At 36.3% G+C, this 14,110-nt stretch overlaps 1 protein-coding gene across 1 annotated transcript in view; it reads right to left on the bottom strand.

Moving 5' to 3' along the window:
- The window catches only part of SLC25A48 (solute carrier family 25 member 48), a gene marked incomplete at its 3' end in the record, with an annotated part of 32,517 nt that overhangs the window by 2,051 nt on the left and 16,356 nt on the right, over positions 1–14,110 (bottom strand). Inside the window, exons 4-6 of the mRNA XM_081316396.1 lie at positions 10,170–10,422; positions 8,441–8,698; positions 4,818–4,951 (exon numbers count right to left, since the gene is read on the bottom strand). Of these exons, the coding sequence (XP_081172522.1) occupies positions 4,818–4,951; positions 8,441–8,698; positions 10,170–10,401 (624 nt within the window). The 5' untranslated portion in view covers positions 10,402–10,422. The remainder of the gene's footprint in view (positions 1–4,817; positions 4,952–8,440; positions 8,699–10,169; positions 10,423–14,110) is intronic.

Below are 14,110 nucleotides of genomic sequence, written 5' to 3'. Positions count from 1 at the left end.
TAGATGGAAGGAAACTCTTTCCCATTTCCCTGCCCTGGTTATGTTCATATAATGTTCTCATGGATATGATTGTAGACAGAGCCAACACCAATTGAATTTTTTTTCTTGGCATTAGTGTTTGGAGGAAAAATGTTTGCTGATCTAATTCCAAATAAACGGGAGGGGACTCGTCCATTCCTAATTACTGATTAAAAATGAACAGGAAAGCAGAATACATCAGCAGATTACTTGCTCAGGTTTTTCTCTAAAATATCCTTTAGATTAGGGGTAGGTATTTTTGGGGAGTGAGAGCCACACTCAACAACACAAGCTGAGCAAAGGGAAGGACTTGATCACAGATGTGAAGGAGGCCAAGATTTTTTTTGGGTGGGGGGATATCTGGAAGGATGTTACAGTTCAGGAAAGTTATTTAGTCATTCTTTTTTTAAAAAAAATATGCTTATGGCCTGCTTTCTAGTGTTTCTTATGTGTACATATGTGTGTATTTGTGTGCACAGGGATTAATTTTCTGCCTCAAAATTGTAAGAAGCAATGTCTTGATGTTTCTGATTTTCACTAGTGACTAATTATCAAACAGTTGTGAGATCCTAAGGGCATGGGAGAAGTGAAGTGAAGATAAAAAGAGAAGCAGCTACCCTAAGGACAGAGCAAGTATAAATCAGAAGTAGACATAATATTAGAAATAACTCTGTAAACCACATCATAAATATTGTTGCTATGACTTGTTTGATGAATCAATGTAAACAAAATATGAGCCAGAAACCAATTTGCCCCCAAGAAAGGATCAGATTGAAACCATGATGCTGCAGAGTAATCAGGATGAGATTAGCTCCTTTGTCTTCCATATACAAATCCAATCCCCTGTGTTCTCTCCCTCTCACTTCTTCCCTCTCTCCCCCTGCCCCTCCCTCCAGTGGAAATTCAGGAGGAGGCAGCTGTATTTTCAGGTACAACTTTAGTCAACCTAGTCATTTTCACTACTTAGAATTCCGAAGTAAGCATGCTGAAAGAGAATTTCTAGAATGTTTAATCCAAGAAATCCAGAAGGCCCTTGAATGGTGAAGATCATCCATCCATCCATTCAAAATTAACTTTTCCAAGGCCATTGACTTCCAAACAGGTACAATCATGTTATTTTAAATAAACAGTCTATCACATTCCATGTTACAATTCATCTAGCAGGGAAATGGCATTCTTCCACAAAGAACAAGATTAAACAATCTTGTGACTGCCTACAGGCAGTGAGAAACTGGCTTTGGAAATGCCCATGGAGATATAACAGCAAGATTGATATACTTAAATTGATATAATGTGATGACCGAGACAAGCACTGAGATTTTCTATGTAAATTTATATTGACACTCAGTATGTATGTTGAACCAACTACTATGCCTGCAGAAAAATAAGTGTGGAGAGTGACAGTATAAATGTCTGAGTTGTATTTTGAATTATAAATGGGTTCATAGCAAGATTGACTAGATGGAGCAGGACTGAACAGAAAAGAATAACGTTTTGAAAAATAAGTCAATTTATTAACTTTTGGGACTTAAGACTATAATTCCATTGATAAATTGTACAAGGTCTTGCCAACTGATGCTATCAGCAGAATAGAGGTCTTGGATTTATGGATTATTTGAAATGCCATAGTTGAATGTATTCAAAATGAGGCACTACCTCAAAAAATGTGCAAAGAATTTGTAATTTATGGACATCATAAAAAAGGAAACTGTATATTTGGGACATATATGCCATGAGAAATATCAGTTACTTCAACTAATTGCAGAAAGAAAAAGTCAAGGGAAAATGATATTGGAAAATGATACGCATCCTAATAGAGAAATCTTATTTTCCTATTTGGACAAGAAAGAGACTTATTTCTGTTAGTAACATCAAAAAACCAAATAGAATTATGCTCACCATACTTTATTGCTTTGCTTCAGACATCTAATCATTAGGCTTTTCTATTTATAACTGTATAAAGCTTTGAAAAGGTGTGTTGCTTCAATAAAGGGTTGTGCAAATCATGCTTTGGAAACAACCCAAAACAACCCCGATCTACCTCCAGTACTTCTTGGGGTTGCTGGGCAAGGATTCAGAGTGATGCACATTCCATTCTTGATGAGAATCATATTTTGTGGTACCAACTATCTCCATGAACCATAATACTCAAAATACTGGTGGCTGCCTGCATAGGAGAAAGACCTCTAATGGACTATTCCCGCACCCCTCATTGCTGTACCTGATTTTATGAGCTAATATATGAAATTACATTAAAGTCTTCAGCTAACAGAAATGGGATGAGAATTCCAGATATTTTCCAACATAGCAAAAGGACTGAATTGGAACCACTGATCTACTAACATGTTATAAGAAAAAGAGAGAATCCAGAAGGGTAAAACCACCTGTGACATCCCTGCTGATTTAGTTTTAGTTGCCTATATTTTTGTTGCCACCTTCAAAATTCATATATTGTTACAAGCTACAATTCAGAGTCTGATCTTAACGCTGGAGATGTTCCACCTGAACCTGTGCTTCATAATACCTTCATAAATGACTTAGATGAGGGAATAGAAGGGGATCTTATCAGATTTGCAGATGACATTAAGCTGGCAGGAACAGCCACCTCCTCAGAAGACAAGCTCAGGATCCAAAAAGATCTTGATAGACTTGAACAATGGGCGCTATCCAACAAAATGACATTTAATGTGTAGAAAAGCAAGGTTTTACATCTAGGCAGGAAAAACCAAAGGTTAGGTGAAACCTGACTCAAAACAGTAACTGTGAGATGGACCATGGAGTCCTAGTGGACGATCACTTAAACATGAGTCAGCAGTATGCGGCAGCAGCCAAAAAAGCTAATACCATCCTTGGTTATATAAACAGAGGTATAGAATCAAAATCACATGAAGTATTAGTACTACTTTATAAAGCCTTAGTAAGGCCGCATCTGGAATACTACATACAGTTTTGGTCATCACATTACTAAAAAGATGTTGAGACTTTGGGAAAAGTGCAAAGAAGAGCAACTAAGATGATCAAAGGCCTGGAGGCTCAAACATATGAAGAACGGTTGCAGGATTTGGGAATGGCCCTTCTAGAGAAAAGAAGGACTAGAGGGGACATGTTAGCAGTATTCCAGTATTTGAGAGGCTGCCACAGGGAAGAGGGGGTCAACTTAATTCTCCAAAGCACCGAGGGCAGGAGAAGAAACAACGGATAGACACTGATCAAGGAGAGAAGCAACCTAGAATTAAGGAGAAACTTCGTACCAGTGAGGACAATTAACCAGTGGAACAGCTTGCCTTCAGACATTGTGGGTGCTTCATCACTCAAGGTTTTTAAGAGGAGACTGGACGGCCACTTGTCTGGAATGATAAAGGGCAGAGGTCCCCAACCTTTTGGGCACCAGGGACCGGTTCCGTGGAGACAGGTTTTTCTATGAACCAGAGAGTGTGTGGTTTTGTGTGCTGCCTGCATCTTGCGGATGGGACTTTGTTTGTTTGTGCGGACCGGTTGCTGACATGCCGCGGCCCAGTACCAGTCCGGGGGCTTGGGACCCCTTAGGGACTCCTGCTTGAGCAGACCTCAAGCAGACCTGGAAGACCTCCAAGGTCCCTTCCAGCTCTATTCTGATTATTCAGCATTGTCAGCCTCAGGAATCAAAAAGCCAGGATTCAACTGAGGCTCATTAGTCACAGGCATCTCCTGTTCGAATGGAGCAATCCGATGATGAGACATAAACCCCAGGTGTTAATACATAAAGAAGCAAGCAGAACAGTTTCCCTCAATGAGACTTCTCGTGAAACAAAAATCAAGGCCTGAGTAATTGCAGCCAGTGCTGCAGATAAATTTAGCTCCTGTACTTGAGTCCTTGTTAGAGACAACCATTTGGCTATCCAGCTCTTCAATTGTGTTGTTGCTTCTTATTTGTAGCTCTTAACTCTTGGACTACCCAACTATTGATTTGGGGTCCTGTGATTTTTGGAATCTCTATGGACAACGTTATTGCTACTTGGACTGTGTTCGACTCCGTTCAGGCAAGCATTTTTTTTAACTATGCATTTCAATTGCATCCCTGTCTGCTATTATTTGCCCTAAACTACAGCAAATATTCTTGCTGTGAATGTGTGAGGGAGAGAAAGAGCAACCTTGAAATATATATTTTGCTTGAGCTGCAGCAATTACATGAATCAATTGAGTACTGTAACATGATGTGCCAATACGCTTCAAATGAGATAAGGAATGAGACTTCTTAGTGGTGCTGATTCCATTTAGCTCTTCTGATCTCATAGCTGCTGATAGACCTATTCTATAAGTTCTGCTCTATTTATATATCTATTTTTAAAATTACTAAATTTATGCCCTCCATTTCTATGTATTTGATCATCAAGGCAGCTTACAATAAAAATGTTTAAATATAAAGTAAAAAAACATTAATAAAATTAAATCCATATAAAGTATATTTAAATTACCTTTTAAAAACACCTGAGAAACTGGCCAGATTTCTGGTCCTTATAATTTGACCAGAAATTTTATAGTATGGTTTTACTGAAATTTTCTCAGTGTATCAATATCAATATTTATCAATATCCATTGGTGGGTTTGAAGGTAAAGGGATCAGACTAATGAAAGTAGCATTTTTGTATCACTTTTTTCTACATGCATGCCTAAAGTTTGTGGTGTGATGTGATGTACCTTTGTCATTCTGACCCTAGTTTCTCCCCAGCTTCCCATGGATGCACCTCTATAATTGGGATAATTTATTTATATTAAGTTTGTTACCAATAATGTAGTATTCTCAAAAGGTTAGTGCTTACTTTTAGACCTTCATTGTTGTAGCTTTGATAGATACAGTCAATGACTCCTTTGTATTTGTTTAAATAAACCCCATCTGCTTGGAGACGACATTTCACAACATCCATAGGAGTTGCTGTTCCCCAAGATATGATTCCTAGGGAGAAATTGGTAGATGTTAGTCATTAGATAGACTTTGAATTCATTTTTGAAACCAAGTAGCTGGGTTAGTATCTTTTGGGATGAAGGAATTGGAGAAATCTTAAAAATGGGGGATAGGAGATTTGTAAAAGCAAAACATTTTGGCTTAGAAGTATTTTTGCTAAGGTGGGAAAAGAGTGGCAAAATGTTATTATAGGTAATCCTTGCTTAAAGATTGCTCTGTTTAGCAACCATTCAAAATTATGATGGCACTGAAAAAGTAACTTTACAACCAACCATCTCAGCATCCCCACAGTCATGTGATCATCATTTGGGCACTTCACAATTGGTCGGGACTTGCAACTGTTGCAGTGACTCTCAGCCATGTGACCACTACTTGTATGCTTCACAGCTGGTTTCCGTCAAACAATCAATGGAGAAACTGGCAGTACACTCGCAAGTTGTGATTATGTGATATTTCTCTTAATTATGATAGGTGACTCATTTAATGACTGCAGAGAAGTGAGGTTGTAAAATGGGACAAAACTCACTTAAGAACTGTCTTGCTTAGCAACAGAAATGTTAGGCTCAGTTGTGGTTGTAAGTCTTAAGATTACCACTAAATGTTTTACATTCAGAATAAATGAATGCCACTCAAACATGGTATAATCTTAAAATCCCACATACCTCAAATACAATTGCACCAGAGTTTCAGATAAATGGACGGTACATTATAAGTTAACCTATGTTTTGCACATTGCTCTATCTCTGTGAATGTTTTTACAGAGCATTGGCTTGGAGGAATGTAGTTAGGTTGTGCTACTCTTGTGAAATGCTGGAAAAATCTATTCATGTTAACCAATAACTGGCTTTGCTTTTATGTGAGCCAGTGCCAAGGTTTGAGAATAATTGGACAGATTAAATAGTGACTGCAATGAAAATCTATTATTCAAAATAAATTAGAAGACAGTAAAAGAGAGAACAGAATAGCCAAATGGTTTCATGTTATTTTATAAATTAGAAGATCAACCTACAATGGCACAAAGCAGAAATTACTATCCCTCAATAGCAATTGTTATATGAGAGAGAGAGAGAGAGAGAGAGAGAGAGAGAGAGAGAGAGAGAGAGAGAGAGAGAGAGAGAGAGAGAGAGAGAGAGAGAGAAGGAAAGCCCATGATTTTCTGTGAGGAAAAAAAAAGGAAAGTTTGTGATTTTTTTCACATTTCTGTATTAAAAATTTAGCTAATTGTAACAAAACATGACTTAAAAAAGAGATCAAAATTTTTACCTACATTGTGATGATACATTTCATGATAACATTAAATCAGATTTACAACCTTGACCTTAGAGATATTTCTTCCCCTTTCCCCTTTTCTAGTAAAAGAAAAATAGATCTGATTGTGTATTTTAACATTTCTCAAAATCTCATCCCCAGCATGTCATATTTTCTACTTGCATCCTTGCCAGCATAAACGTCCTTGAATATCTGTGCTAACTTTACTGGAATAGTATACACCGGTATGATCAAGGTATTTTGTTTGGATCTAGATTTTCTGATGTGACTTGGTAGAGTATATTTTCATTCAATTCTGTTCATGTAACGCTGATTCAATCAACCAATTTTAATTTTGGTCACAGATCAGTTTATAATTAATAAGATAACAATTATGTTAAAGAAGAAATAAAAATAAAAACTCATAATAATAGAATAAAGTAAAGATAAAATTATTAAAGTACGGATATAAAATGCAAAAGAATCCTATAAAATTACAATTAAATTTTACAGTAAATAATCTAAATAGCAATAGCACTTAGACTTATATACCACTTCATAGTGCTTTACAGTCCTCTCTAAGCGGTTTACAGAGTCAGCCTATTGCCCCCAACAATCTGGGTCCTCATTTTACCGACCTCAGAAAGATGGAAGGCTGAGTCAACCTTGAGCCACTCAGAATCGAACTCCTGGAGTGAGCAGTGAGTTAGCCTGCAATACTGCATTCTAACCACTGCACCACCACAGCTCAATAAATGCTATAAACAAAGACAAAAAACTATAAAAAGGATATAAATAATACTAGAATTTATAAAGCACTACGATAATACAAGACTATGCTAGCTTATCTCTTTACACTTGCTGAAGCTCTTCTAGCGTTTTCTGTAATTAAGGCCATTATGCTTCAGACAATAACAAAATGAAATGAAAACAAGAAAGCAATATGTATATTTAAAAGTATAAAAGAGGAAAGAGAGGAAAATATATTGACTTATGGGAACCTAGTTAAAGCTCAGCATCACCTCACTGGGAGGAATTTTTACATTTAATCATAGGTCTAACATAAAATCTGGCTCTATAGTTTAAAATCTCTACCATCCAATTAACTAGCAAGAGACTAAGATATTCAGCCTCTAGCCAGTCCAGATATTGTGTTATATATATATGGGGAAATACACATTTCCATAGATTTCTATAAAAAAGGCCATTCATCAACACATGACCCTCAGTTTCAGCTTCCCCTTCACTACAAGGACAAAGCTGCAGCTTTTTGGGTGTATTCTAGAACCTTCCATCCAGAAAAGAGGAAGGGAGGGCACAATAATGTTTTGGGGGATAATACTGTATAGACATTCTTCTATTTACATTTTGAAAAGCTGTTTATAAGTCCATATTAAAAACTGAAACTCAGATATTTTTTTCAAATCCTGTGGATGAAAAGAAAAGTAGGTTCTTCTTTTTACAACTAAGAATATTTCCACCTGTGCATAAATAGCAGCAAAAGGGAGCAAGGCTTATGGGGGGGGAGAAGATACTTTTTCCATTTCTGTCTCAATGACCAATTCAAAATAAAACACTTAAGAGCAAAGAAGAAACTTCCCTGCTAGCATCCAGTGCTGCAGGGAGCAGTCCAAGCCTTGAAAAATCTGTTTAAATAAGTTTACACTTTTAACAAGTGTAGTGCTGCCTGCCCTCCGAAAAAATTAGCTAAAACCAGTATGTCTTGTAAAACCGGCCATTCTCACATCCCTTCTACTTCTGAGGAAGATTAGAGGATTCTACTCTTCCTCCATATCCTTTTCTTTTTCACTTTAAATTGTGTCTTTCTTCCTACAAAACATTTAAAGGGATTTGGAGAAAAAAGAGAAATCTCAATGTGACCCTTAGTGGTGGTATATTACTATAAGTTGAAGAAGAAAAAAGGAAAAAAAATACTTTTCAAGGATACTGCATTACCCTTTCCAAAACCATTCCTCCAGTACAACTGGCAATTTTTGGCAGTCCTTGATTGGTATGATATAATGAAATTAAGCTCAGTACCTGCATTCATATATATACATAATGCTACTCCAAGAGCTTTGAATAATACTATGAATTTTTCTTGTTTGCCCAAGATGCTAGCATATAGCCAGTGCATTTATTTATTCCAATGCAAAAGCAAACCAACCATATTAAGGCCCAATGTCACGATGTGAACCCAGCCAAATAACATTCAGAAAGATAGGTTCATACCTGCAATGCCACCAGCCATCCATGCTGCAAAGGGAGTGGGAGAAAGACATTCTTCTGAAGTGATCCAGACGGAAACCAATGCGTAAGGGATAAAGTAGAGGCAGTATCCTGGGACATCCCTCAGAAGCATGGCGGTAGTACCTCGAAAGAGTCCTGCCAAACCTTCCTGCTGAAGAATTGTAGCGACACAGTGAATTGGACCTCGGTAGGCAGCCTGTGCTGAAACGCCAGTTGCTTTGTGCTTTATTTCCAAGTTGGCTAGAGAGGAAGTAAAAGGAGATTTCAGGGTCGGATACAAATTAATTCCTTAGAGATTTGCTGTGTATATTGGCTTAGGAGGCAGGCAGTATTATTTGTTTTGATTTCTACACAGCCTTCCAGAAAGCTAAAAGGGTAGGGATACCTCAGATCGCAGGAGGGGAGGGCATGCCAAAGGGCTGGGGTAGCCAGCGGGTATATCGCGAATTGATGAGATACCTTCTATTTTAAGGCTCTTCCTTGATCTAGGTTCACTAGATAGAAAATAGAAGACAGAATAACAGAGTTGAAAGGGACCTTGTAGGTCATCTAGTCCAAGCAGGAGACCCTACAACATTTCTGACAGATGGCAGTCCAATCTCTTCTTGAAAGCTTCCAGTGATGAAGCTCCCACAACATCTGAAGGCAAACTGTTCCATTGGTTGATTGTTCTCACTGTCAGAAAATTTCTCCTTATTTCTAGGTTTAAATCTCTCCTGGATCAGTTTCCATCCGTTATTCCTTGTCTGGCCTTCAGGTGCTTTGGAAAATAGTATGGTGCCACCACAAATTAGAAAAAGGAAAATGATTCATGGAATTCAAACACCCACATTTCATCCCATTGCAAGTGATGTGATATATCTGATGAAATCAGAAGTTTGCTTAATTTACAATTACTTTTAACTACTGTTTTCCTTTTGATTTTATGTTTCAATTGTACTCATTCAAGTGGTAGTGTGTTTGTTTTTTCCATGTCTGTTTCTCTCATGCTCTATTTGGTTGCTTTCCAAAGAAATCTGGTTGTGATCTTTGTGCAAAACGATGCTAGACTATCAATCTGGGCATGAACCAGCGAAATTTGTGTTGTGCAGTGCTATTGGTGGCTCAAATTATACTATTAAAGAAAAGTGAATATTTTTAAATTAAGGTAAATATATTTTTAAATGATATGTGATTTAAACCCAATATGGAAATATTCACACTGAATGAACTATAATTCAGACATTCTTTCAGAGATAGCTGTGTTATTGCCTTATAGGAATAATTGTATAGAATAATCAATGTGCAGAACAAAATAAGGTTGCATTAAAATGATGATGCATGTTTTATGTTTGGATAAAAATATATAAGCTGTGAGTTTGCTGTCATGACATCATGACATGTTACATCGTATCCTATCCTATCATTATATCATACATAATTAGTATGGGAAAAGAACAGTGTGGTAGCCTAGTGATGAAGAAGCTTGCCTCCCATTCGGAAGATTGAGAGTTTAATCCAAGCTAGTGGCAGATGTTTTTCTCCTAGTGGACAAAGGAAAAAAAAATATATGCTGTGACCCACATAAGGTCAGGAAGGGCATCTGGCCAATAAATGCTTAGTTCCATCCAGTTGCCCCAACTCTACCCTAAATAAAGGAATTACAGGGTGGTAAAATGGAAGGTTTTTTAAAACTGGTATGATAAAAAGCAAAGGTATGTCCTGGACTTACCTTTAGGAAAAGTCTGTGTCTGCATCTGCAGCCTTATTTTTACTAGGTCAACTGGGCAACCAATTCCTACTGAGAAAGCCCCAGTTACCATGCTTGCTAAAGTTATATCTGTGAGTGCAGGAGGATGGTTAGGTTTCCCATAGCGATGTTGGCAAATAAACCTTTGGGTACTGCTGAAGACACCAAATACCAATGAATTATAAGCAGCAATGCTGATTAAAGGGAAAGACATTCCCTTAAAAAAACCAGTAACCTGCAAGAAAAGTAAAATAGGATATGAATAAGACTCCACTGGAGCTGGGCAGCCAATAACTTAAATAACTTTTATGTCATTGCCCCTTTAAGATCCAAATGACAACTTTTCAATAGCTTTTTTATTCTTGCTGGAAAACTTGTATTCCACATTCTGGACATTGCTTTATATTTTTAGTTTTTGAAAATCTTATCTCTATCTCCAGTAGGATTTTAAATTAGCAAATTAGAGGAGACTCTGAAGGGCACAGAACATATAAAATCTAAGAACTGAATATTGCTAATGGCAGATGTTAGATGAATTTTGCAGTCAATGCACTTTAATAATGGAAAAGAATTGATCAATTACAGTTCTTCCCACATCTGAAACAGAAAGTGTTGTTTATATTAAAATGAAAAAAAAACAGTTTCATATACATAGACATGAAATTTCTTTCTAGAGGTAAATGAGTAGAGAGATCTTGAAGGGATTGATAACTGGTAGAACCATAGCACCGAGTTACTTTCTATATCTAGTAGAAATAGGTTGCCTATGGTGTGTTGTGTAAGAAATTCTGCTCTGGTCTGCTCCATTGTCCACAGGCTGGACTTAATGAGAACAAAAAGTAAGTGGAAAGTTTATGAAACATAGAAAACTATAATGAGTTAATTTAATGTGAGCTACAATAGGAACAATATAGAGGATATAAGAAACAGATTTCTTGGATTCTAGCAAAAAGACAGATTATGTAGTCACTAGGGAACTTCTAGTTTTCATCCAGACATCCCCTAATTATATTGGGGGATATATTGTATTGGGGGATTATATATTAACTTATTAATCAATGTAGAACTTATCTAAGAACTTCCCTAACATCATTAATTTTTATGACAAAGCAGAACGTACATTCTTCTGTAGGGTCTCATTGATGCACCTAGGGAGAGGTGCTCAGTGCTAGAAAGTATAGTGTTGTTTTCAACAACAGAGGTGGGAAAAATGTGTATGTTCCTAATTGTCCATATTAATGATCTTTAAACAGTCACTACCGTTTTGTACTATATGGCATCATCATATATTCTCTTGTGCTTCTCTAACTTTCCTTTTTCTCTTCATCAGCTGTGCTTTCTTCTGAAGAGATCCAGAACAAAGGACGTGGATGGGAAAAAGAAAGGGGAAAAATACATATGCTTATCTCTATAAACATTCTGGCATTACAAATACTATATATTAGAAATATATAGGTATTATTAAAACCGGAAAGCACAAAAACAGACTTCTGTTAATTTTGTTAAGCATCAGGAATTCTTACTTGAAATGTTAGCAGATCTTTCTGAATTCTTTTTGGAATTCTTTTTGTAGTACTCCAGAAATCATATTCTTTGACATTCTTGTCGAAAGCCACTGTCAAGCTCTTGGCAATCCACTTTTATAGAAAGCAAGATTCTCCCAGAGTTTCTTTTAATAAGATTTATTGAAAGAGAACAGAACAAGGTTACAGAGATCTTAGTTACTGGATTGCTTTACCTTAAAACCTAATTTATAGCCACCTAGTTAGAGTTTTTCAGTCTTTTACTAACAAAAAAAATCTGTATAAATTGTCAAGGAGGGTATGATCTTAATCGATAAGAATGGCCAGAATGTCACTTTATCTTAGGTTTTTAATATACCATTATAGCCATATTCTAAGATGACGGGAACATTGGAGTGGAGGACTCCACAAATAATATTGTTTGAAAAAGTTTTGTTTCTTGGATGTGTTTGTGTTTTTCTGATGAAGAATATGTACCATAAGAAGAATTGTCCCTTACAAGGAGCAGAAAAATACGTTTGGCGTGAATTTTGCGAGCTGATCAAGTGAGCAATGAAAGTCCAAAAACTATCCCTGCATGATTCCAAATGTTGGAAAGTGAAACGTGTGAAACCAGAGTCACAGTGGAAGAACTCCCAAAATGCAAGAAAAATAAACAAATGTGGTTTCCAGCACCTCTCCTCTACCCAGCTGCATGCAATGTGTTTGAAATAAGATGAATGGTTTATAAATACATCAGTAATAATTACAGAAAGATGGTAGGATGACATGTAGTAATTGAATGCAGAAATTGGATCTTATAATATCATATGACATGTTAAAAAAGAATAGGTCAGTTGGAAAGAGAGGGTTAATGTTATAATCTGATGTTGATGTATATACACCTAAAAGCATGATTTGAGTATTTCAATAAATTATGCCAATAGAGTACTGTAGAATACCAAAGATCACTAAGAAATGCAAAATGATGCCATATTGTGCCAGATTTCCAAACTTTCAGAAAGAATGGCAGTCTCAGTAATGAAAAGCAGATTGTATCTTTAGAAGCCAAACTCACTGAAGCATGGATCATGGAATTAGGAGGGGCAATTTAAGCCATCAAGTCCAGCTGCCTGCTGAAAGCAGAGTCCAAATTAAAGTAACACCATCAGAAGGATGACTAGCCTCTACTTGAACTGATTAGTAAAGGGGAGTCCACTTCTTTTTGGGGAATTGATTTTACTTCTAAGAATTTGTCTTCTGGCATTTAATTGGATAATATATTCCATGTTTTATGCTCTGAAAGAACATAGATGTTCGATGTCTTCTATGTGACATTCTTCCAGATATTCAGAGCATGTTATTAAATTCCTCACAATCTTCTCAAAACTGAATATTCCTAGTTCTTTCCATTGTTTTTCATGGGACATTTTCTCAGGACAACTTCATAGGGAAACTTTTGTTTGTTTACTTTCTTGTTTATACTTCTTTTATTTTTCTATGTTTTAATTTTGTTTTGATGAGCTTTTCCTTTTTTTCTTATTGTTCAAGCAGAAAAATATGTCAGTCAACCAAACAATTATATAGTACATACTGAAGACACAATTCCATTCCAGTGAGGAAGAACAAACTACCTAAAATTAAGAAAATCTGATAGCAGAAACGTATAGAGCATGTCAGAAGAGTTTCACCTCAGAGTGAGCTTAGTTATATGAGATACTCTAAGAGTAAAAGAAAAAAGAATGAAAAAGATGCATTTTAATATCGGGGGGGGGGGGAAACGAGACATGGATAGAATGTATGGACAAGTAATAGTTATTGTTCTATTTAAGGTAAAATAAAAGGCTTTCAATTCCTCTTTTAACAGCAAGTCTGACTTTTGCATAAAATGAAGACAAAAACACAATAGGTATATTGTATGATATTTCTAAACTGGAAAGGGAAATGTTTTATGAATGTTCATGATATGAAAGAGGATAAATTTGTATATTTAACTATTAAACTACAGTGTGTGGAGTTTACCTTATGTGGATAGCTTGATTGTGTTTTGTATATTCAAGAGATTGTTAAGGATTGCTAATATAGGTATCTTAATATCTGAAGCAAGAAATCATGGATGATAGAATGAATTTATTTGCTGCCCCTGATTTTCAAATGAGGTAATTCAGCTTAAGTTTAGAAATAATCTTTCTACCATTCTCAACTGTTTATGGTAGAGCAGACTGCCTCAGAAAATAATGAAGATCTTTGGGATGCTCTTCAGCTGTACAATAAGTTTGTGATTCTTGTTCTAAAATACTAGTTAGCCAATAGTGAGGAAAGGTTACGAGCCTTCCAGATGTGACCTTATTCCACAGACACATATCACTTAGCAATAGCACTTAGATTTATATTGCTTCATAGTGCTCTACAGCCCTCTAT

This window comes from Vipera berus (genome assembly GCF_964194415.1).
Source record: "Vipera berus genome assembly, chromosome: 2".
NCBI classification, from domain to species: Eukaryota; Metazoa; Chordata; class Lepidosauria; order Squamata; family Viperidae; genus Vipera; species Vipera berus.
The sequence above is the reverse complement of the archived record's forward strand: the minus strand, read 5'-3'. Positions and strand labels throughout refer to the sequence as shown.